The sequence below is a fragment of the Mastomys coucha genome, unplaced genomic scaffold, assembly GCF_008632895.1.
Source record: "Mastomys coucha isolate ucsf_1 unplaced genomic scaffold, UCSF_Mcou_1 pScaffold6, whole genome shotgun sequence".
Taxonomy (NCBI): domain Eukaryota; kingdom Metazoa; phylum Chordata; class Mammalia; order Rodentia; family Muridae; genus Mastomys; species Mastomys coucha.
In genome coordinates this window covers 91,367,776-91,392,378 of record NW_022196912.1, presented here as the reverse complement: position 1 = coordinate 91,392,378, position 24,603 = coordinate 91,367,776, and the positions used below count along the sequence as shown (strand labels likewise).

Here is a 24,603-nt window from a genome sequence, read left to right as displayed (position 1 = left end):
ACAAAACAGCTGTCATGGTGGTGCATGCTTTTAATCCTGACATCTGGGAGGCAGAGGCAGGTGGATTTCTGTCTTTGAGGCCAGCCTGGTCTACAGAGTGAGTTCCAGGACAGCCAGGGTTACACTGAGAAACACTTGTCTGGAAACACCAAAACCCAACGTACAAGGTCAGGAAGCTGTGCTCATGGCCTGGCTAAAATGGGCTCTTTCCTGACAACGCAGCTGCAGTGGTCAAACCAGCAGGCATGTTGGGAACTGGAAGAGCACAGCCAGCTGGAAAGACTGCTCAACCAGGTTTTAATCAACATCGTGAAAACTGAGGCTTTGGGTTTTTTAATTTTAATTTCTAATTATGCGTACGTGGGGGGAGGGGTGTGCATGAGTACAGTTGTTCTAGAGTCCAGAGCTCCCTGGAAATGAAGTTATAGGTAGTTGTGAGCTGCCTGGGACAGGTGCTGGGAGTCAAACTTAGTTCCTCTGGAAGAAAAGTAAGTGCCCTTAACCACTGAGCCATCTCTCTAGCCTGAGCTTTGTTTTTTGTAAAAAGGGTCTTGCTATGTATGCCAGGTCCAGGTTAGTTAGCCTCAACTCTTGCTCCAACCTCTTGAAGTGCTGGGATTATAGGCGTGTACAACCACACCCTGTAACACTCTGCGGTCAATGGAGAAATTCTGGTGTTAAAATGAGTGCAAATGGAGGGGTGGTAGTGGCGCACTCCACTACTTGGGAGGCAGAGGCAGGCAGATTTCTGAGTTCAAGGCCAGTCTGGTCTACAGAGTGAGTTCCAAGACAGCCAGGGCTATCAGAGACACTCTGTCTCCGAAAACAAAAACAAAAACAAAACAAAAAAAAAAGAGTGCAAATGGCTGTAACACAACACTGTACTGCAGATCTTATAAGTATTAACCTTTGGAAAGGCATTTCACCTCATCAACGTTAGGTTCGTCTTTTGGAAAGGCATTTCACCTCATCTGTTTCTTTAAGAGGAAGAAACCTCATGTGGCTACCAATGCCACTCAGTATTACTGAGACTTTAGGAGATAACAACAGCAAGTGATTCAAAAGGGAAGTTTTACAGTTCTGGGCAACTGACCAGCCATCCATCATTTGGGCTTCATTCAGCCTCCTGTACCTTCATTCTCCTCATTCTCCCCATTTCTCCAGATCACATCCATTTGAAGTGAAAAAATTCCGGAGAACCTATTTTATACCTTTTAAAAACCATGGTTGCTTTAAAGCTCTCATAAGAACTACATCGATTTCCCCAATCGACCTCAGGGTGCCTCAAACTTCGGCTCAAGAAATTCTAAGTGGTCTTGGAAAGTCTCAGAACACGCATATCACCCCAGAATTTAGGATTTCCCGAGGCAGGAGAATTATACCCAAGCGATCCTGGACGACCTAGCCAGACCTTGTCTCAAAAGGGGGGGAAAAATGTTTGGAACGCTTTGTGGATTCCAGTGTCAAAGGGAAAAATGTTGCCGCAGCGATACATACTGTACGGAAATGCATTCTGACCAGTGGAGAATCTACTACGTGTGCCGTCACAGCAACACTCGATTTAGGAAAATGATCACACACATACAAAACCCTATTCCCCCAGAAAACAAGGACTTTCAGTTAACCTGATCGAGACGCGTCCGAGTTGGAAAATGTCTTGTCAAGCCCTCAGATCACGTGGACAGAGTGGCTAAGGTGGAAAGGGAGCCTGGGAGCGGCGGCTGAGCTCCGATCCACGCCTGCACGCTTCAGCAGCAAGGACTCCAGATCGCCACCCAACTAGCTCACCGCCTCCACCACCAGAACTTCTACTTGTAAGCGCCCACCACTGGAGGCAAAAAAGCACTTTCTTCTCGGGACTTGGGGAGGGGAAAAAAGAAAAAATCTCGTACACAGGAAAAAAAAAACCCAAACCCCCGAGACCTACCACTTTGGACCCGAACAAAAAGCGTGTGTGCTGAGGAGCGGGGGTGGGAAAGAGCGAAGCAGGAATCCGCGCGGCCCAGCCGCCTCCTCCCTCGGAGCGCGCCCAAGTCTGCGGCCTCCGGCTCCGGGACGCTCCCCTCCCACCGGCCGCCCAGCCGCAGCTGGAAGTTAGCGAAGCGCGCTCTGGGCCCGTCAATCAAGCGCGGCCTCCCGCCTCCACCTCCCCTCCCCCCACCCCCCACCACAAAATAAAATAAAGGGAAAAGAAGTAATTTTGGGAAGTCGTCTGGAGAGGGGGATTCGTCCCGGACCCGGAGAGGCCGCGCGCACCGGACTGACGGCCGGCACCGAGCAAAGCCGCTCGGCAGACCACCCCCCGCCCCTCCCCAAGCCACCGGCTCCTCGCCGCGCGCTCTCCACGCTCCGGCTCCCCGCACCGGTCGGCGCAGCCTCGGCCACGCACTCCGCCAGGCCCGCGGCCCAGCTCCGGCCAAAGTTGCGCCAATAGCCCCGACGACTGGCAGAGAACTCACCGGGCGCGGTGGGACGCGCGGCTGCGGAGGTCTCGGGGAGTTGAGGGCAGCGGGGCCGCGGAGAAGGCGGGCGGAGGCGAGGGGCCGCGGGGCTGCAGTTGACGGCGCGCGGTGCTCGGCTGGGCTGCGCCGAGACACTCCGGCTCTTGCCAGGGACTGCGCTGCAACAAAGGACTTCCGCTGCCGCACAGCCGCGCCTGCCGCACCGCACTGAGCCGGCCCCGCTTACGCGGCGACTCCGGGTCTGCCCACCAGTTCGCGGCGGCGGCGTCCGCCAGCCTTCCCCTCCCTCTCGCCCGCCCACCCACTCCGCCGCTGGCGGCTAGGGGCACCCGCGGTCTCGCCTGTTGGTTGCAACAAGTTTCTGCGTCGGCCCAGGGAGGCTGGCACTGCCCGCAGCGCGGGCGCCCGGGCGGCGGCGGTGGCGGCTCCGAGCAGCACCCTCGCCCTCCTCCCGATTGCACCGCTGGACGCCACCGGGGGTCCTCTCGACTCCCTCAAGGCTGGATGCGGATGGCCCTCTATCTACCCCGAAGTCAGACCCCTGCCCCGCAGGGCCCCGCAGTTGGACCCGCCCCCGCGCTCCACCCTGGATGCTTCGGGGAAGGGGGGCGCTGACACCCTTGCCCCGTCCAGCCTACAACCTGTCCGCCCGGGGTCGCCCGTTCCCCGTGCCCCCCAACTCCTCCCCGCGCGGGCCCGCCGGCCTCGGGCCTGAGTCACTTCCCCCGCCATGCCCCGCCCGGCCCACCTCCCTCCCTGGCTCCCGCCGCCCGTGGCCGCCTGCCCCGCGCCCTCGTCCCCCCTCTCGCGCCACACGCCGGTGCATCCTTTGCCCGTCCCCACCCAGGGTCTCGCGAAAGGGAGGGGGAGAGACACCCGTGCTTTTGCACACGCTGGGGAAAGTCCCCGGGTCACGCTGAGACGTGTGGGGGGAGCCCATGACGTTCAATCTTGTTCCCCCCCAACACTTCCGCCTCCAGTCACGACTGGGGACCGTGGCAGAGGCGCCCCAAGCGCGGGCCGACCCCCGCCTTAGCCACTCCGGCAGGCAGGCAGGCGCGCACGCACGCACGCACGCTAGCCAGCCAGCCGGGGCGCTAGCTCGCTCGCCAGCAGCCGAGTCACGTGGGCCGGGCGCGGGAAGCCGCGCGAGAGCAGCCCTCCGGGTGCGTGAGCGGGCGCAGCCGCGTGTTGGGCGCCGCGCGGGAGCCAGCCCGCCCGCCCGCCGCCGCGGCGGAGTCTGGGTAAGCAACGCGGCCCTGCCCCTGTGGGCCGCTCCGGGCTCAGTCCCTCCCGCCACGAGCCGCCCCGGGGCGGTGGCTGCAGCTGCACCCGTCGCGGGACAGATGCAAGTAGCTGGGGAGAGGGGTGTTTTTTGGTTTTTGTTTTTGTTTTTGTTTTTTCCTTTGGTCCGTTGGAGGTGTCAGTCAGGGCCCAGGAGGAAATCGGCAACGGCGAGCGAGTGCCGGGGCGCGCGGAGCCGCCCTCGGCCATGGGCCGCCGGGGCCTAACGCGGGCGGGATGGCGCACGCGGTGGCCGCACAGCCTTGGAGCCCATCCCGCTGCGGGCCGGGCTCCGACCGGTCGGGCGCAGAAGCCAAGATCCGTCTGTGTCAGCCAGGTCCCGGGCGGCCGCGCCAGGCCTTACAGGCTCTCTAGCTAGTGGGCGGGTATCCAGATCAGGCCGCGCAGCCCTCAACTGTCCCCTCCCCCATCCAGTTTGTGAGTACCGAGCTTCTAGGGCAAGTAGCCCCTTACCCTAGTATTTTTTTTTCCTTTCCTCAAGTATTTTCTCTTAGCCAAATGATTTTTCTTTTTGAATTCTGCCCGCATCGTATCATCGTCTCCCTAGCCCTCATTTGGAGAACTCAAGCCGTTATCAGTTGCTTAGGCAACGCACAGCGCTGTACCTGGAACCTAATAGCAGCTAGTGTTGTGTGTTTTATAAATTAACTCCCATCTCCCTCTAAGAGATTATATTTGGCCTTCTTCCTCTAGGGACTCGAGCAAGTCCTTTAAAAGCTGCAGAGCCGTTGAGTGACAGGATTAAAGTACATCTTAGAATCAGGGTTTTCTGAACTGAAAAGGACCTTTAAGTTATATCGAGTGCATCCCTCATTTCACAGCTAACACTCGGCCTAAGGACCGTAGTGTTGCTCGATCAGGTTTCTGCACCTTTCATAGTTAGGCTTTAGGGCAGCAGTCACTTTTGCTATTGAACTCTCCGTTGTGCCAGGACTGCAGTACCATTTTATCTTGTTTTGGACAGCGTATACACCAGAAATGATTACATCAGGTTTACAGGACTTCTCAGGTTGATAGTCTAGGCTAGTGTAGAACTAGTGATGGATCTTACGTCAGGCTGTCGCTTGCGGGGATTGCAGGTGTATGCCACCTTGTGTGGCCACTTGTTTCTTAGGTTTAGGCATCTTTCTTGGAGCAATCAAGGTATGTTTTAACTAAGGGTACACAGCCACTGCCTGACCGACGGTGGGATGGATAGATGTAAAATATTTGAGATGGCTGGGATACAATTAGGAAGCAGTGAAACACCCAGGCAAGAAGACACACACACACACACTCTAGACTGTCATGCCCAGTACTATAGTAAATGTCTTCTAGCTATGAAGAGTTTCCAGTCAGGTTTGGTCACTGTTTAGTTTTATGTGCTAACCTTCGCCAGCTGTTTTAACAGGTGAATTCCCTAAAAAGGTAGTATTGTCTTGTTACAGATATGTTTTAGGCCTGCAGAAGTGAGCCAGAGAGGTATACCTGTCTGTGGCGACAGAGGATTTTGCAAAGGAAAAAGGATAAGTCTAGATCACTTATCTTCCAAGCCTAGTCAGTGTTCTTTTGCATTACATCTCCATCCCCAGGAAGGGGGTGAGAAAATCGCCTGTGGCTGATTTATTGGTGCCTGTGGTTGCCCAGAGAGGCCAAGCAGGACTTTCAGCTGCCCTCTATGCCGTACAAAGTGGAGCTATGTACTTCCACCCTGTCTCCTGAGGGGAATGCAAAGGAGCCAGGCTGTCTAGCTGAGGAGGAGGGGCCGAGTGGCTTGGCAGTAAAACCTAGCATGGCTGCTGGGAAGTGCTGCATAATGCCTTGCCTACCACTGACCCAAAGTGATTTATTCCATGCAAGCTGTTGGTGGTATCTGACCAATTTGTCCATTTTCAAAGTAAGAGCTAGAAAAAGAGTTGGCGTGCTGTATTATTATAGAGTTCCCATAGAAAAGCAGTATTTTGATGAATCGTAAAGTAGTTCTCCACCACTTCCTGTGCCCCCTTTCTGTTTGTTTATTCCACAGAGCATGTGCATCTGAATCTTTTGAGAGAAAGCCAAAAAGAAAATACTGCTCCAGTTGATAGTTACCTGTACCAGCTATGGAATTAGATCCTTTGATCTCTGTTTCATATTGTTTGTTAGTTAGGTTCCTCAATGTTTTGTTTTGTTTTTTTCTTTTATGCTGCCGAGATGGTTTATCAGTTGAGAGCACTTACTGTGCTTATAGACAGCCCAGGTTTGGTTACCAGGACCCATGTGGCTCTTAACTTTCTGTAACTCCAGTTCCAGGGGATCTCTGATTCCTTCTGGTTTCCACAGGCTCCTCCATACATATGGCACACCTGAATTCATGCAAGTACACATATAATGTGTTTTGCCAGGCATGGTAGTGTATACCTTTTAGATGCACTTTGGAGTCAGAGGAAGGCAGATCTCTGAGTTCAAGGCCAGCTTGGGCTACACAGTAAGTTCCAGGACAGCCAGAGCTACATAGTGAGCTCTGTCTCAACTACACCCCTTACCCACCCACTCCCAAAAGAAAGTGGAGGAAAAAGACAGTGCTCAAAGTTAACATGACATTTCATTGTTAGTTCATTTTAATTATACTTGGTTGTACTCTGGGGATCAAACCTGGCATCTTGTGAGTGCTAGACAAGGCCTCTACTACTGGGCTGTATTATATCCCCAACCCTTTTTAGCCTTCTCATTTTATTGGGCCTATTTTCTCTCTCTCTCTCTCTCTCTCTCTCTCTCTCTCTCTCACTCTCTCTCTCTTTCTCTCTCAAGATTTATTTATTTATTTTATGTATGTGAGTACACTGTAGCTGTCTCCAGACACACCAGAAGAGGGCATCAGATCTCATTACAGATGGTTGTGAGCCACCATGTGGTTGCTGGGAATAAAACTCAGGACCTTTGGAAGAGCAGTTAGTGCTCTTAACCACTGAGCCATCTCTCCAGCCCTTTTTCTTCTCTTAAAAAAATTAACCTTAATAAAAATGTGTTTATATTATTAAGGTTTTGAAAATTTTCTAATTAATTGCTTTTGTAGGTATGGATCAAAATCAATGTTTTATTCTAAAACATTAGGGTTTTTAGGCAGAGGATCTTATTTAGTCTATGTTGGTAGTGTGTTCATGGAACTGTCATTCTCTGGCAAAGGAAATGGTAGGTTTACTTACACACAGCAGCTCAGTCACTTGCCTACTGTACTCTGGGTCTCTTCTAGTTTTGCCCTTTCACTTTCCCTGGCCTGTGAGTACCTCTTTTGCTCTTGTTAGAATGCAATCTTTAGAGCAAATCAAGAAGAATCTTGTCCTTTTCTTTTCTATTAAGTTTTTTATTTCTAAGTTTTATTGGCTTAGTGCTTTATCAGACAGGCAGACACACACACACACACACACACACACACGATGGAAAAGGCTGCTGTCTGCCCATAGACCTGGGCTCCAGACTATATTATTGAAGGTTTCTAGAGTGTAACTGCCCTTTCCTGTGTCATCCACCACGTCTTCTCTAACATTCTCTGTGAATGGGTTCCTGGCAGGTTTTATCTGTGCCTGTATTTTCAGATTTGGCAGTTCCTGTGTCATTTTTAGACATTGGAAATAAATTTAAAGGGGTATAAGAATAAATGCTGCTTTTTCCTAGATACTTTCACCAGAAAGTTTAGAAATGGTGTGGCTCTTCCTAGTCTCTAACCACTCTACTAGTGTGTCTACTAGATTAGTTTAGATCATTTCTGTTCCTTTTCTTTGAGGGGTGTGTGTCTGTGTGTATGGATATGAGGTCAAAGGTAGACCTTGGATGTCTTCCTCACTGAAAGTGGAGTTCACTGACTCACTAACCTGGCTGGCCAGTGAGCTCCAGGGATTTTCCTGGGGTGAGGGGGTTGGGGGAGTGAGTACAGTGCCCTTGGGGACCAGAAGAAGGTGTCAGATCCCCTGGAGCTGGCATTACAGGCAGTTTTAAGCTTCTTGACATGAGTACTGGGAATCAAACTCAGGTCCTCTGGAAGGACAGTACTGTCTAACTGCTGGGCCATCTTCCCAGGTCTCACATAACACATTTTTAATTTTTTTAAAAATTTATTTATTTTGTATATTCACCATTGCTTTTTTCAGACACACCAGAAGAGGGCATCAGACCCCATTACAGATGGTTGTGAGCCACCATGTGGTTACTGGGAATCGAACTCAGGACCTCTGGAAAGCAGTCAGTGCTCTTAACCACTGAGCCATCACTCCAGCCCACATTTTTAATTTTTTAAAAGGGTTTTTAAGTTTTTATATGTATGGATGTTTTGTCTACATATACATGTGTACCATGAATACCTAGGGAGGTCAGAAAACTGTTAGAGCCTCTGGAACTGGAGTAATGATGTTTGTGAGCCACCATGTGGGTGCTGGGAATTGAACTTGGGTCCTCTACAAGAACAAATGCTCTCACCCACTAAGCCTTGTTTCCAGCAGCGCACACATTTTTTTTTTTTTGTTGGTAAGGGTACTGGGATCTGAATTCATGTCCTCATATTTGAGTGACAGACACTTTACTGACTGAGCTATTTTCCCAAGTCTCCTGTTTGTTTTCTTTTTGAGGTAGGTTTTTCTAAGCTCAGGCCTCAAACTTCTATGAGCTGGAATTACAGGTATGCAACAGCATGTCTAACTACTTATATTCCTTAAACCACCTAAAATTTTAGTTTAAAGGCACATTTACAATAGTCATTGATATTTATGTAATATAATGAACACGATTCTTTAGAGTACTTATACAGTAGTAAGCATTCTTCCATACTTGCTGGTAATCACAGTATATGCTTATGATCTCACTCTTCAGGAGCCTAAGGCAAGAGAACATAAAGAGTTCGGAGCCAGCCTGGGCTCCATAGTAAATTTTAGGTCAGTCTAGGTTATAGTGAGATCTTGTCTCACAAATAAAGCCAGATCAAACTGTCACACATCCACAGTCATCTAAAAATGATCACCATTTTATAAATACCAAGTTATACTTGTTGTAAAAAGCCTTTTATCATGTAGCACTGGAGATTTTAGCTTCTGTGTTTATAGCCATGAGTAAGTAGCTCAAAAAAGCTTGATATTCTTCTGCCAGCTTTCCTATCTTTTACTGATAATTGAAGTCTGTTAAAGATTCTTACAGTGTGAGGGAATGAAGAGCTGAGTATTCTAGGCTGTTCTGCTGCTGATCTGAGAATGCAGGCCAACTGAAAAGAGTTTTCTAAACACTCCAAGATGTTGAATATCACCCTAACTAAATTATAAACAAACTAGTATAAACTTGTTTCATCTTAGTTTGAACTAATCCAGAGCTAATTTACTGCAATCTAGAAAATAAATAAAGCTTTTATAGTCTCATAACTATCAATACTAAGTCTGTTATAAATATTACTTTGGGATGAGGGTGTGGTGCTTAGATGGGAAGGATATTATGATGATAAAAATATCTTGTATGCATGTATGAAAATTTCAGAATAAAATATTAAAAATACTAATTTGGTAATAAAAATGTTTTCAAAGTTTTAAAACTCTTCTCTAGATAACAAAGGGTAAATTATTTTCTGCAATTTTTTTTACATCTTTTTTTTCTACCAAAAAGCTTTTCTGTTAATTTTTTTTGTTTGGTTTTTGTTAGATAGGCCCAGGCCAGCCCGCTTTGAACTCACTCTGTGTAGCCCTGGCTTACATTGAATTTGTAGCAATCCTGCTTCAGTTTCACAAGTGCTGGGTCTACAAGTGTATTCCACCATGTCTGTCTACCAGATTTAAAATTTTTTATTATTTTATGTATATGGGTGTTTTGCCCACATGTATGTTTTATTACCTTGTGTGTGTTTGAAAACTGAATTGGCAGAAGGGTTACCAGTAGATGTTTCTGTTTTTATGGCTTTGTGGCACAATGGCTTACTAAAACTGGGGAAACTGTTGCTAGAAGAAAAAGAGCAAAGCACACCACATGCAGATGGAAAATGAGGGAGATGCTCAAGAAATGGTTTGTTGGAGTGCTGTGTAGTCCTCTGAATCTTGTCACCACTGAGCTGAGCTTGTTTATAGCAGCCTCCAAAGAGTACACCTAAGGCCAAAACCCACAGGTTTCAGTTGCTGCCCACAATCAAGGGGCAGGACTTGGGAGTGTTAAGTTCAACCAAGTTAATTATAAAAACAAAAACACCACTCTTCAGAGGAATATTACTGAAGAGTCTCTTACATTCATAGTTTATTTTATGTGTGTGAGTGCTTTACATGTATGTGTGTATACCATGTGCATGCCTGGTGTCCATGAAGTTCAGAAAAGGGCATCTGATCCCCTGGAACTGGAGTTAGAAAATGCTGCGAGCTGCTGTGTGGGTCCTGGGAGCTGAACCTAAGTCTTCTACAAGAGCAGTTAGCTGTTCAACCACCAAGCCACCTTAAAATAGCCGTAATCATAGTTTTTAGAATATAAATGACTAGACAAGAGAAAAAACCAGAAGATCAGGAGACCATCACCCTAATCAGTGAATGTTGACTCCACAGTTATACAAAAGTTAGTAGATCAAAGATGTAAAAATAAGGCTATAAGCAAATAGGAAATCTCAGCTTGGAAAAGGCTTCCAATAAAAAGAATGATACCAAGTCCTAGGAGGGCATGAGGCAAGGTTGGGGTTCAGCTCCTTCCTGAGAAATTCTGGCACAGGTACCTGAAGATGGAGGAGAGGTATCATGTTGGAGAGAAGTGAGACAAGAGGCGAAATAGTTTTAGATTGAAAGTAAAAGATCTGGAATCTCATGGAGTGGGTTTAACCACTTAGAGAAGGCAGGTGTCGTTAGAGATTGTGAGGATAGATAAATGGAAACTAAAGGAGGAAGAAGTTACTGTGTACATAGCTTAATCATGTTAGTATTTTAGGTCTCCTTTCCCTTTCTGTTTGAACTGACTTCATAGTTTGTGAGTTAACAGATTCTCTACCCTCAGTCCCTCCAGCTAACTCTCTGGTTAATCTGGAGCTTGGCTTCTGCCTCTGAGAGGTCTCACCTTCCACCCAGAGCTCTTCCTGAGGTCTGTAGCTTCCTCGGGGCCCCACCCTGACTGTACCTCCTATTTTGTTACCTCTACTCTGAAAAGTCCTCTTGAATCAGAAAGTTGGCCTTAGCCACTTCCCTGTAGTTTGTAGGAGGTTACCTGCTCTCCTGGTCACCACTGTTCCCCGCTCTCAGGGTTCTGCCCTTTCCTCAGGTCCCAGGTTTTTCTGCTTTGTTTTATTGTATCTTTTTTGTTTTTCAAGTTTTCATACTTACCTCTTTTTTTAAGTACTGAAAAGTGAACCTAGGGGCTCATGCATGCTAGTCAAATCCTCTACCATCATCTAGACCCTTTTTTAAAAGCATTTTTATTTTGACACAAAGTCTTAAGTTTCCCAAATCAGCCTTAAACTTATGCTCTATCCCAGGCAACCCTCAAATCTGTGACATATGGGCCCTGGCATCCAGGGTAGCTTTGATTACAGCAAGCATGTGCCACGAGGTCCAACCCATACTTAGCTTTTTAGAGTTTTTTTTTTTTTTTTTTCTTTTAAATTTGGCTTCACTGTATAGCTCTATGCATATTTAGAAACTTCAGTCTTGTCATTTCAGAGGCCTCCTCCATCTTTGGCACTGCTCTTTCTAGAGCTGTCTCGACTCAGCACCAGACATTTCTACTTCCTTTTCCTGGAGTAGACACTTTGAACTCAGTGTGTAAGACACCTCCTCCTCTAAGCCAGTTCCTGTGGCTAGCTCTGGTGTTTTACCTTAATAGCAACACCAGGAACATGGCAGTTACTGTGAAAATGTGTGCTGAAGAAGTAAATGACATCTTCTAGTAACCCACTCACCTCTAGCTTGCAGCTTGTGGCTGACTGTGTCCTGTCTGCCACTGCATCATGTCAGTTCTGTGTATGGTGGCTCTCTCATGCTCTCCCTTCATTTCCACTACCATTACGTGGTTTCTAATTGGCTCCTTGACTGACTGACCTAGAGATGGTACTGTCCAATACTTACTGAACACTTAGTACAGGTCCTACTATCAAGTATATATACCCCCCCCACACACACACACAACACCCTTATTAACAAAGTCTCACTATAGTTCAGGCTGGCCTTAAATTCCAGACCGTCTTGCCTTAACCTTCAGAGTGCTTCATCTGACACCTTAAGAAGAAATTGCCATTATCCATACTTCAGAAATGCTACTGGGGCCCAGGGAATTGAATGTCCTGTCAAGAGACAGACCTAGTTAGTGGCTGAGCTGGAACTCTTAAGATTGCAGTGCTCTGTTCTTCTCCCTGCCACCAAGTGAGTGACTGTCAGTGCTGTTCCTACATAGACAGACATCTTCCATAGCTCACTGCAGACAGCGGTGTACCTTCAGGTACAGCGGGTACACTTAGACGTAGTGTCCCAGTGAACTGAGCCTGCCAAGTCCTTCTGTTGACCCCTTTTCTCCTTTCCCCTTTACACTGAGTTGAATGCTGATATCAGAACATTCACACCCCTCCCAGAAGTGTTACTCAGTTTTATCTGTCTGTTTGAGCCTGTTGAAGACCTGTTTGAATATCTTATTTTCCTTGCCTTCTCCATGGTTGTCTCCAGCTGTTCTGGTGGCACTTTACAGTTTAAATTTGTAATGTAATTATTGTCTTGTGTTTTATCTCCTTGCTAAGTCAGTATTCTTGACTTGAGCATTTTTTTTTCTTTTTTTTTCTTTTTCTTGGTCTGTAACTTAGTGCAACACATGCTTTTGATGTGTGTGTGTGTGTGTTTCAATGAGTATCTGCTGAGGAAATGAGAATTTTAACTGTTATTCAGCCCATTAACCACAAGATCTTTGTATTGCAGCTCTGTGTGTGCTATTTCTCATTTCTGTGTGGCTCAGTAGTAGGTTATGTCAGTAAATATATATAAGCTGTTTTTGAAAACCTGGTGAAAATACCTATGATCCAAGAATTTGGTGGGGTTTTTTTGAAAACATTTCTTTGAAAGCATTTTTTTTAAAAACAGCTGATTTAGGGTATTTTACTTTGAGCCATTTTATTGATTTTAAAGTGCTTTTGTATGCTGAAACTTCAAATATAGGTCTTTAAAAAATCTTGTCATTGGTGATGTTTTAGAAACGAATGTGGGAATGTAAGTAGTAACTTTTGGTCAAATGACCTCTTAGAATAAGACCCTCAGTTTGCAGCTTTGTTTCGTTTGGTTTTGATTTTTAAAGATTTATTTTTAAGATTCATTTATTTATTTCATGTATGTGAGTACACTGTAGCTGTCTTCAGACACACCAGACAGAAGAGGCCATCAGATCTCATTACTGATGGTTGTAAGTCACCATGTGGTTGCTGGGAATTGAACTTAGGACTTCTGAAAGAGCAGTCAGTGCTCTTAACTGCTGAGCCATCTCTCCAGCCCTGCAACTTTGTTTTATTTCAGAAGATGGGTTCAAGTTTCCGTAGCCTCCATTCAATTATTTCAGTGATGCCGAAAGGGGTTTTATTTTTGTTTTTTGATATGAGGAAGGGCCAGCAAGATGGCTCAGCATATAAAGGCACCTGCCGTCCAAGTCTGATGGCTTGAGCTTGAGCCTTGGAACCTATATAGTAGAGAAAACCAGTTCCACAGCATTGTGCTCTGACCTGCACAAGTACACCCTGGTGTTCATGTACACACACACATTAAAATGATAAATGTTTAAGTGAGATAGGACCAGTGAGATGACTGGTCAGTAAGTGTGTTTACCGCTAAGCCCGACAACCTGAGTTTGAACACCTGGACGTACATGGTAGAGTTATAGAACCATGACACATCTGTGAGCTGTCATAATGTCTCCCCATGTGTGACGCAGCATACTTGTACCCAGACAGACAGACAGACACACAAAATGTTAAAAATTCTTGTGGTTTATTTATGTTTGTATATGTGTATGTACGTGAGTGGGTACGTGGAGTCCAGGAGCTGTAGGTAAAGGCATTTTGCAAGAAACCTGGTTTGTTATGTCAATGTTGGGGTCTGAAACCTGATCCAACACAAGGAGATTTTTAAAAGACCTATATTTGAAATTTCAGCATACAAAAACACTTTACAACCCCTGTTTGGTTCCTATCAACATAGAGTGGCTCCAAGCCACCTGTGACTTGGGCTCCCAGGGGTCCAGTACTTCCAGGACCATCTATCTGTACTTGTGTCCAGTGTCCACACAGACACATAATTTGAAATCAATAAAATAATGTCTGAATATAGAGTTAAAAGAATAAAAAAAAGTTAAATAACAATTCAGTTCCTTTTTTGCATAGTTTATGTAGTTTTATATTGTCTCTTATGTCTTAGAGATTATGTTGCATTAATATATTATGTAGTTTTTAATAAAACAGGTTCTTTTCTCAATAATAGTGTCATTATGTTATATTTTAGACTTTATTTCCATATATATTATGTTGTTGTTGTTGTATATCATCTGCTTAACCAGCAGGGCATCCAGGTCTCTCCCTAACTCCTCTTCTTTAATATTCCTTAAGGTTCCTGTGGACTTGTTATCTGTAGGTCCTCTCAGTGATCCTCTAGTTTGTGGGTCATGTTTCCTTTTAGGAAATATAGGGGAGGCAGATTTGGCCTTTGGAGTTTAGGTTTGAATCCCCTGCTTCTTCCCCTGACTAGCCATGTGATCTTGGGTGTTTGCCATTCAGTCCTGAGTTGTAAAGGGAACCGAATATTCCTTTGCTTGGAGAGTTCTGTTAAGAATGGAATGGGTTAAAGTGCCTAACATAGGAAGCACTGTAACGTGTTAGCTGTTTTTATTGTATCATGTATCATCAATTGCTCACCTGTCTGCTCCTGCTACCCCTGCTCCTGCTAATCTCTTAATGGTTACACCAGCCTCCATCACTGACCTCCTCAGACCTTGGTCTCACTGGCTATGGAAGAAGCCTCATTCTCACTTTCAGAATCTGCTCTTTCAAAGAGTGTTCTCCCAGTTCCCTAGTGTCTTCGGGCTTCATTGCTGTGAGGGGACATCATGATCATGGCAGCTCTTGTAAAGGACATTTAATTGGGGCTAGCTTACAGTTTCAGAGGTTCAGTCCACTGTCATCATGACAGGAAGCATGGCAGCATCCAGGCAGATGGTGCTGTAGGAGGAGCTGAGAGTTCCACATGTTGATCCAAAAGCAGCTAGGAGGTCCTGATTCCACACAGGGTGGAGCTTGAACTTAAGAGACCTCAAAGCCCTCCTACGAAGTGATGCATTTCCTCCAACAAGGCCACACCTCCTAAGGATTGAAACACATGAATCTATGGGGGCCAAGCATATCCAAACTACTGCACTTAGTGACACCCCTTGAATTGCAGCTGCCTTCTCCCCAAACAAAGCACCAGGACTCTTTGCACAGCTAGGGCAGAGGTTGTGGTGAAGCCTCCCCCACTGCCTGAAACTGTGACTTTTCTGTGTCTTTGTTGCTTAGTCATGCAGTCACATAGTCTGTCTTGGCCAGGACTTGCTTACACATCCTCATGCAGGACTTTTCCCCTTGAGGCTCATTTGTCATATCTCCCTTTTCTTACCATGAAGAATCTGCATCCTGATGTGTATGGAATCAGGTTGTAGGTTCTTTCTCTTGAGTCCCAGGCCCCATATAAATCAGGGTATGGCTTGACATCTGTGACTGCTAAGTCCCACAAACATTTTATGATAGTCAGGAGGCCAGTGTCTCCTGAATGCCAGAGGATCTCAGAAGAAAATGGACAGTTCTAGTCCAGGCAGGATGCCCATCAGGCTGGAGAGATAGCTGAGGCTCACAACCAGGTAGGATGCCTTGTTATTCCCTCTTATAGGCAACATTTAAATAGCACTTTCCATTACAACCCAGTTTTCACTAAGTTATCTCATGTGACTCTGAGCCACACAGCAGTATTTCATTTCATCTCTCCAATTAAGAAACAGCATTAGTCTGGGTAGTGGTGGCGCATGCCTTTAATCCCAGCACTTGGGAGGCAGAGGCAGGCAGTTTTTTCTGAGTTTGAGGCCAGCCTGGTCTACAAGTGAGTTCCAGGACAGCCACAGCTACACAGAGAAACCCTGTCTCGAAAAACCAAAAACAAACAAAAAGCCAAAAAAGCCAGCATTAGAAACATGATCACAAGATAGGGGTAGAGTTCAAAAGTAGAGTGTTTACCTGGTGTAGATGAAACCCCAGACATTAAACCATAAGGAGAATAGTAGTGGGGCTTGCCTAGCATGTGCAAGGTCCTAGATACATGAAAACAAAACATCATCATATGGAAAAGCATGAGTATTTCTCTCACTCATACAGATTACCCTCTTGCTTGCTTAAAAGACTGTCTCACTGTTCAGTAGAGTTTATCTCAGTTGTAATTAAGGGGTTTAATGTTAAGGGCAAAGTCAATAGTGTTGAATATTTTCACTTAAAATGAGGCCCTAATGCTCTAGATTTGTGTGAGCTATAACCAGTTTTGTGTATAAGTATATATATGTGTATGTGTGTGTATGTATGTATATATGTATATAAGCATTTATATATCCAAACATATATATATCTATGTTGGTTTTCCTCAGAGCCACAATGGATACTGCTAGCCATAGCCTTGTGCTTCTGCAGCAGCTGAACATGCAGCGAGAATTTGGCTTTCTGTGTGACTGCACAGTTGCTATTGGGGATGTTTACTTCAAAGCCCACAGAGCAGTACTTGCTGCTTTTTCTAACTATTTCAAGATGATTTTTATTCACCAAACAAGGTAAGAAGGGGCTTTTGTAAATGAAAAGGATTTTTTAATATTGTGATATATGTCTTATAATATCATTTAAGGCAGTGATTCTCCACCTTCTAATGCTGAGACCCTTTAATACAGTTCCTTGTGTTGTGGTGACCCCCCAACCATAAAATTATTTTGTTGCTATTTCAACTTTGCTAACTGTTACAAATCATAATATAAATATCTGATATGTAGGATATCTGATAGTTGACCCTGTGAAAGGATTGTTTGACCCTAGAGGGGTTGCAACCCACAGGTTGAGAATCACTGGTCTTAAGGGCTTATTATTGGGTTATCCTAATATAAAATTTAAATTATAATAACATATGTCAGTATTAAACTCAGTACATGGTATCCATGGTAAAACATACTCACTGAAAACAAGTATTACTCAAATTGAATAAAAGCTTAGCCCAGTCCAGTGTGGGGCTGTATTCCTTTAATTTTACCACTCAGGTAGAGATGCAAGGGAATCTCTAAGTTTGAGGCCAACTTGTCTACATTGTGAGTTCTAGGCCAACCAAGGCTACATAATGAGATCCTCTCTCAAAAAACCTACTACCAGCAAAAAAGGATTAGCCAATACTCAGGCATCAAGTCCTATAATGTAAATTCCACGGTTATCCTGGTGTTAGAGAAAAGGCAACTGAGACTGAGCTGTTAGATGGCCCATCCAGGAATAAATAGCTCATGAGTTGGGCTCAAGTCTTAACTCTGAAGTTAACCTGTGTACTTAAGCACTGGGCTGTTGATTTTTGGTGTAGCATCATTTAGTGTCACATTGTACCATCACATACTGGACATCACCAGTCAGAGAGAGTTTGTTTCACATTTTCTGTTTTTGTTTGGGTTTTTCTTTTGTTTTTGTTTTCTTTCTTTCTTTTTTTTTTTTTTTTTTTTTTTTTTTTTTTTTTTTTTTTTTTTTTGGCTTTTCGAGACAGGGTTTCTCTGTGTAGCACTGGCTGTCCTGGAACTCACTCTGTAGACCAGGCTGGCCTCGAACTCAGAAATCAGCTTGCCTCTGCCTCCCAAGTGCTGGGATTAAAGGTGTACGCCACCACTTCATGGCTCCAATTATATATTTTTTATTTAACTGTTCAATCATTTTAATATTTCCTAAGTAAAATATATATTAGAGATTGAACTAGAATATGGTTATAAGTAAGTTATACTCTGTCTTCAAGAAATCTATAGTCTGGCCAGGCAGTAGTGGCTCAGTGCAGCTCTGAGAAAAACCAACATTGATATATATGTTTGGACATATAGAAGTTTATATACATATATACATACATATACATACATACACATATATATATACTTATACACAAAACTGGTTATAGCTCACACAAATCTAGAATTAAACGTAAAGCAAATAATTGGTCTGTCTTGTGTTAGTCACTCCGTAGTGCTTTGACAAAATGCCTAAGAAAACAAGGATTTGTTGTGCTTGCAGTCTCAGGCTTTAGTGCACTTGCAGCTGGCTGGCGCCCCATGAGTTTAACACTGGGAAAGCAGAGATACCATGAAAGAAGGCATAACAGAAAAGCTATGCACTTTGTAGTAGGCAGGCAGAAAGCAGGAACAGTGCAGTAACTGGGACTAGATAAACAGCCCCGGCAGTCACATTTTTAGTGACTCTTCTTCCACCTTGGCCCCGTATCCTAGTGTCTCCCACCTCCAAGTAATTCAGTCACATGACATTGTGACTCCATGAGTGGAAAATACACCAGTGAAGCCAGAGTCTTCATGACTTAGTCGCTTTCCTAGAGCCCATCAGCTGGTCACCAAGGCTGTAAGACTTACACCTGAGCTTTCAGGGGACAGTTCATGTTCATACCCTAACACTCAGTTTTCTTTTTTTCTTTTTTGGTTTTTTCAAGACAGGGTTTCTCTGTGCAGTCCTGGCTATCCTGGAACTCACTCTGTAGACCAGGCTGGTCTCAAACTCAGACCTACCTCTGCCTCCCAAGTGCTGGGATTAAAGGCATGCGCCACCACTGCCCTGCTACACTCAGTTTTCTTGACTGTTAAATGCTACAATAGTATCCTCTCCTTCTGGGTATTAAAAGATTAAGAGGGTTAGTGACATTAGAATGTTTAGAACAGAGCTTTGTTAGTAATATGGTGTCAAACATCAGGTGTACTCAAAGTAGAAGAGTTCTAGCAGGCCTGTTTTGAGAAGTTTGCAACAGACTGTACAAATCTGGAAAATGAAGAGTCTTTCAGATGTTGCAGAGGAATATAAGGAGGAGTATTACAATTGGAGGGGAAATAGCATGGATCATGATTTGGCCAAACTGTTATGTATCACTGTTAAACTCAGCTCATGGTATCCATGGTAGAGCATACTAATGAAAACAAGTATGACTAAGATTGATTAAAAGCTTAGCCCAGCCAGGTGTGGTAGCTAATGCTTATTATAATCCTAGTATTTTAGGTGCAGGGACAGGAGAATCACTGTGAGTTTGGGGCCAGCCTGTACTATACTGCAAGTGCCAGGCCTGGACTACATGCTAAAACAGTCTTAAAAAAAAAAAAAAAAGAAAAAAGAAAGAAGCACGCTGTCTCAGTTAGGGTTTTACTGCTGTGAACAGACACCATGGCCGTGGCAAGTCTTATAAAGGATAACATTTAATTGGGGCTGGCTTACAGGTTGAGAGGTTCAGTCCATTATCATCAAGGTAGGAACATGGCAGCATCCAGGCAGGCATGGTGCAGGAGGAGCTGAGAGTTCTACATCTTCATGAAGGCTGCTAGCAGAGAGTACTGACTTCCAGGCAGCTAGGATGAGGGTCTTAAAGCCCACACCCACAGTGACACATCTACTCCAAGAAGGCCATGCTTCCTAACAGTGCCACTCCCTAGGCCAAGCATATACAAACTGTCACACAAGCAAAGGTGATATAAAATGTGATATGATCATTCAGACAACAGAGTAGATAAGGTGTTTAGAAAGTGTGGCATGATACAAAGATGGGGTTGGGGTGAAATCCTGCTAGAGGAGTTTTATCTCTGATGTGACACTGTAGATTACACTTACCACATTATAAATGCTATCTCTCCTCAGTATGCTGAGCTGTGAGTTGTTTAGCTTAAAGCACCATCTGAATACAGGCATTGTGAAGGTGAGGCCTGCCTTGTGCTGTGTTTGTATTGATGAAACATCTTCAGGTAACAGAATTCTGAATTTACACACCCAGAATTCATGTCACAGAACATGCTGGTGACTAGACAGCAGATCAAAGTGTGAAACGTAAGAGAGGAAGCAGGGATGTCAGGATGAAGGACTAGAGAAACTAGATTGTCAATATGCTGGCTCCCAGGATAAACTGCTTCAGGGAAGCAGTCCACCACTTCCAAGTGCATCATCTCCCTTTGGTGGTGCTTCTACTCTAACTTCACAGAGGTTGGCTTTGTTATGCTATCTATTGACTTTGAAATTCCTAGGATGCTTTTCAGAATTATACTTGTATTCATTTGTGACTTAAAGATTTAGAAGCCAGAACAAACAGTATCATTTACATTTTAAATGTTAATAATTTCATTATATACCTTTAAAAATATTAATATTTTTGCTTGGCTTGGTTTGCACTTTTGGTTGTTTGTCATTTTGTTTCTTGTTTTTTAAGATTTTTTATGTCTATGAGTGTTTTGTCTGCATGATGTGAGCTGTTATATGGGTGCTGGAAACTGAAGCCAGGTACTCTGCCAGAGCACTGAGCCATCTCTCCAGGCCCCTGATTTTGGTTTTCAGAGGAGGGTCTCTCTATAATTAACAATTTAAAATCATCCAGCTAAATGGCAGTAATTACATTCATAATGTTACCTGCAACTGTCACTGCTGTTTCCAAAACCTTTTCATCACAGAAACACTATTCCTATTAAAGAGTAACTCTCCATTCTCCTTCAGCCACCTGTAACCTCCCCCAACCCCATATGTCTCTGTCCTTGTCCCTTGTATATGGGTGTGTGGCTTGAATGATGTCTGTGCTCCACTTGCATGCCTGGTGTGCACTAATCCAGAAGAGGGCATCTGGTCCCCTGGAACTGGAGTTACAGACAATTGTGAGGCACCATATGAGTGCTGGGAATCAAAACCAGGTCTTCTAGTCTAGAACAGCAAGTATTTATGACCACTGAGCCCTTTGTCCAGCCTGGTTCTGTCTCTTTGTAAGTGTTGTCTTAGATATTTTTCCTTTTGTTGGTTTTGTTTTTTTCCAGAGAGGGCTTCTTTTTCCCTGGCTGTCCATGAATGGTGGGATTAATGGCCTGGCTTTGTTTTAGATATTTCATGGATGTCGTACCATACAATTTTTGGCCTTTTGTGTCTTTTTTTTTTAACTTAGTATGTTTTCAAGAGTTCAAAGTTATAACCCATACCAGAACGTCCTTGTTTTTATGGCAGAATGACATACGTGTTGTTTACAGCCCGCTTTGCTTACCCATTGTTTTTCTCTTTCTTTCTTTTTTTCTTTTATTCTTTCTTTTTTGAGACAGGGTCTGTCTATGTAGCTCTGGCTGTTCTGGAACTCTCTATTTAGACCAGGATGGCCTCAAACTCAGGGATTCACCTGCCTCAGCCTCTCAATTGATTGGATTATAGGCTGCACCACAGCACCTGGCTCCATTCATCTTTTGATGGGAATTTAGTTGTTTCCAGCTTTTAGCTACTGTAAATAATGGTACAGTGAATACCAGCATACAGGCATCCTTTTGAGTTTCTGTGTTAGTTCCTTTCACTATACGTTCAATATATAAGCAGAACATCTATTTTAGTCACTGTTCTATCCTCTCGCTCCTAGAGTAGACTGTACTGCTTAGGAGTCACCTGGTGGTGAACTAGTCTGAGCATCTCTGCATTTCCTGCTGTTAGGCAGTAGGTTGGATGCACAAAGGCTTGTTGATGAACCGTAAAAGCAGTTACATTCAAAGACTGATTTTTCCTGTTGTGTTTCATCAAGGCAGATTGCTAGGTTTAAACCTCTAAGGGAGAATTTGTTTTAACCTAAGATTGTTAGAAACCAAAAGGCCAACTATGTTGTATTTCATTTTGTGTGGGTTTGTTTTTGTTTTAACAGTGAATGCATAAAAATACAACCAGCTGACATCCAGCCTGATATATTCAGCTACTTGTTGCATATTATGTACACAGGAAAAGGGCCAAAACAGATTGTGGATCATAGTCGTTTGGAGGAAGGGATCCGATTTCTTCATGCTGACTACCTTTCTCACATTGCAACTGAAATGAATCAAGTGTTCTCACCAGAGACTGTGCAGACATCAAATTTGTATGGTATTCAGATTTCAACAACCCAGAAAACAGCTGTCAAACAGGGGCTGGAGATCAAAGAAACTCCTCCCAGTAACAGTGGAAACAGAGCTGCTGTCCCAGGTGACCACCCCCAGCTGCAGCTCTCCCTTGCAATTGGGCTAGATGATGGGGGTGCGGAGCAGCAGAGGGCCCATCCTGCTGCCCAAGCTGTGGAGGAGCACCAGAAGCCCCCAGTGTCCATCAAACAGGAGAGATGTGATCCAGAGTCTGCCAACTCCCAAAGCCACTCCTCATCCTCATCGGAGGTGACAGGCCCCTCTTTTACAGAAAACAGTATCAAAGTCCACTTATGTCATTACTGTGGGGAGCGTTTTGAATCACGAAGTAACCTGAGGCAGCACCTCCATACCCATGTGTCTGGATCTCTCCCATTTGGTGTCCCTGCTTCCATTTTAGAAAGTAATGACCTTGGTGAAGTGCATCCACTTAGTGACAGCAGTGAGGCTCTTGAATGCCGGAGGCTCAGCTCCTTCATTGTCAAGGAGAATGAGCAGCAGCAGCCACCGCCTGAGCACTCGAGCCGGGGTACCTCAGAGCCCTTACAGATCAGTCAAGTATCTTTGATCTCCAAAGACACAGAGCCAGTAGAATTAAACTGTAATTTTTCTTTTTCAAGGAAAAGAAAAATCAGTTGTACCATCTGTGGTCATAAATTTCTTCGAAAGAGTCAGTTACTGGAACACATGTATACACACAAAGGTAAATCCTACAGATATAACCGATGCCAAAGGTTTGGAAATTCATTGGCCCAGAGGTTTCAGCAGTATTGTGACAGCTGGCCCGATGTCCCCTTAAAAAGCTCTCGCTTGTCACAAGAACATTTAGACTTGCCTTGTGCCTTAGAGTCAGAGCTCACACACGCTGGCGTAGATACCATCCTCGTTGAGTAGCAGCTTCTCCTGTAGGATTCTTATACTGATCTTGGGAGAGAGTCATGTGCCATTTCTAATTGTAAATTAGTTACCTCCTTATGGTCTTTTGACTTAAAATAATCTGTTGTGTGTTTTGAGGTTGAACATACCAGTTCTCATTATAAGACATGGCTATTAAATATAACTTTCAAATTATCCTATGAGCTTTTCTATAAATCATAATTTGAAAATCAGAAGTTAATGTAGAAACTTTAGAGTGAGTCATTATTTATAAAATCTCTTGTTTTTCCAGGTTGCAGAATAAGTAAAATGAACTTGAATATGAAGCAGATGAGATCTGTCTTAAAGAATATTTTAGAGAATGAAGCTCATCTGTAGAGTACTTGCCTAGCATGTGTGAGGCCCTAGGTTCAATGTCCAGCACACACTCACATGAGCACACACAAACACACTTCTAAACTGTCACTTGTCTTATGTTTCATATGAATTATGCTCTTAGGAAATGATTTTTAAATATTTTCAGCCATATAGAAAATCAATAGTTATTTTAATGTATAACTATATATATATATATATACATATATATATATATATATAGGAAGTAAGTAGTTATTTTAATGTATAACTATATATATTATAATGTATAAAAAGTTTGTTTTGTTTTAAGACTTGGCTATACCAAATCACGAGTAGTTTTAACTGTACTTCTAGCATTCCAACTTCTTACATGGCCTTTTATTTACTAAACATCAAGTATACCTCATTTTTAAAACTATTTCAGCTAAAAGGAAGGACTGGAGAAGTCAGTGGCGAAGAAGTCTTGAACAGAGAAACCAGTGCATTCCCATAAGTGGAGCACAGCTGAAGGTCTGTGTGAGCTAAGCATGATGTAGATAGGCAGATCTGCGGTGTGCTGTTGGATACTTTCAGATGCTAATAGCAAGAGGCCCCCTGAGTCAAGAGGAAATGAGAAGACACACATCATCTCCCTGACATAGTGTTCCAGACTTGTCAAGGCTGTCTGGGTTGAGTGTACTCACTTCCCTTTTATAGTGGCAATACTTAGAAACTTAAAACTCCAGGGAAATGGAAGTTGTTGGACTAAGTGATGGATTTTCTGTACCTAACAAGTAGCCCAGCAAATTTCATTGTTTCTGAAGTGTTGCTTAAACTTGAAGTTCTGTTCTCAAGGACCATAAGGCAAGAGAGACTGTAGAACAGAGCCCCCCCCCCCCCCGCGCCTTCCCTACCCTATTAAAGTCTCAGCTGACAGACATTTGAAGAACATTTGAGTTGGTCCTGACACACACACCCTCCTCTCAGATTGGAAACAAGAATCTTGCTATGTTACCAGGTTGGCCTTAAAATCTTGGGCACATGCAGTTTTCTTCTTCAGCTTCCCAGGTGGCCAGGACCTTGGGGCATGTGCCATGTCACAGACACCTCAATATATCCATTTAATTTTGACCCACTCCCATACCTCAGAAGACATTTAAGAGGTTCTACTGCCTGTGTCTGTCAGAGGTCAGAGTAATCCAGCTAATTCTGAAACAAGTGTTATAGACCCTGTCTCAAACAAACAAAACAACACACACACAGATACCACACCAAACCAAAGTAGTAGGTTCCTTGTTTTTAAGTTTTTGAGATATCCTTGCTCTTTGACCCAGGCTAGACTTGAACTCACCATTGTCTTCTGCTTCCTTAGTGCTGGGATCATGGGCTGGAGCACCATCCAGCCTTCAGAGTGGCAACTTTTAAGGGCCAAATGAAGAACCCTACTGGGCACTGTTTTAAGGTAGCTGAATTTCTGATTTAGAGAGTTAGCCTCTGGGATCAAGACTGATGATGTGTT

The 24,603-nt window shown here is 44.3% G+C and overlaps 2 protein-coding genes across 9 annotated transcripts in view; one reads left to right on the top strand and one right to left on the bottom strand.

The window, feature by feature from the left end:
* The window catches only part of Zbtb1 (zinc finger and BTB domain containing 1), a 27,659-nt gene extending 24,089 nt beyond the window's left edge, over positions 1-3,570 (bottom strand). The window contains exon 1 of one of the 4 annotated variants that reach the window (XM_031356425.1): positions 2,460-3,570. The gene's annotated coding sequence lies outside the window, so the exon portion shown is untranslated. Of the gene's footprint in view, positions 1-1,625; positions 1,869-1,927; positions 2,157-2,459 lie in introns of those variants that run through there. The other 3 variants (XM_031356430.1, XM_031356428.1, XM_031356426.1) reach the window with 3 other exon arrangements.
* Positions 3,314-24,603, top strand: Zbtb25 (zinc finger and BTB domain containing 25). Of its 5 annotated transcripts, none has more exons than XM_031356431.1 (3): positions 3,314-3,810; positions 16,347-16,526; positions 21,623-24,603. In XM_031356431.1, exons 1-3 carry the CDS (start codon positions 3,401-3,403, stop codon positions 22,764-22,766), a joined length of 1,734 nt encoding a protein of 577 aa, XP_031212291.1. In that variant the 5' UTR covers positions 3,314-3,400; the 3' UTR covers positions 22,767-24,603. The 5 variants fall into 5 exon arrangements, with proteins under 5 accessions (XP_031212291.1, XP_031212292.1, XP_031212293.1 ...); XM_031356432.1 differs by having other exon boundaries at positions 3,601-3,706; XM_031356433.1 differs by lacking the exon at positions 3,314-3,810 and adding an exon at positions 3,818-4,184.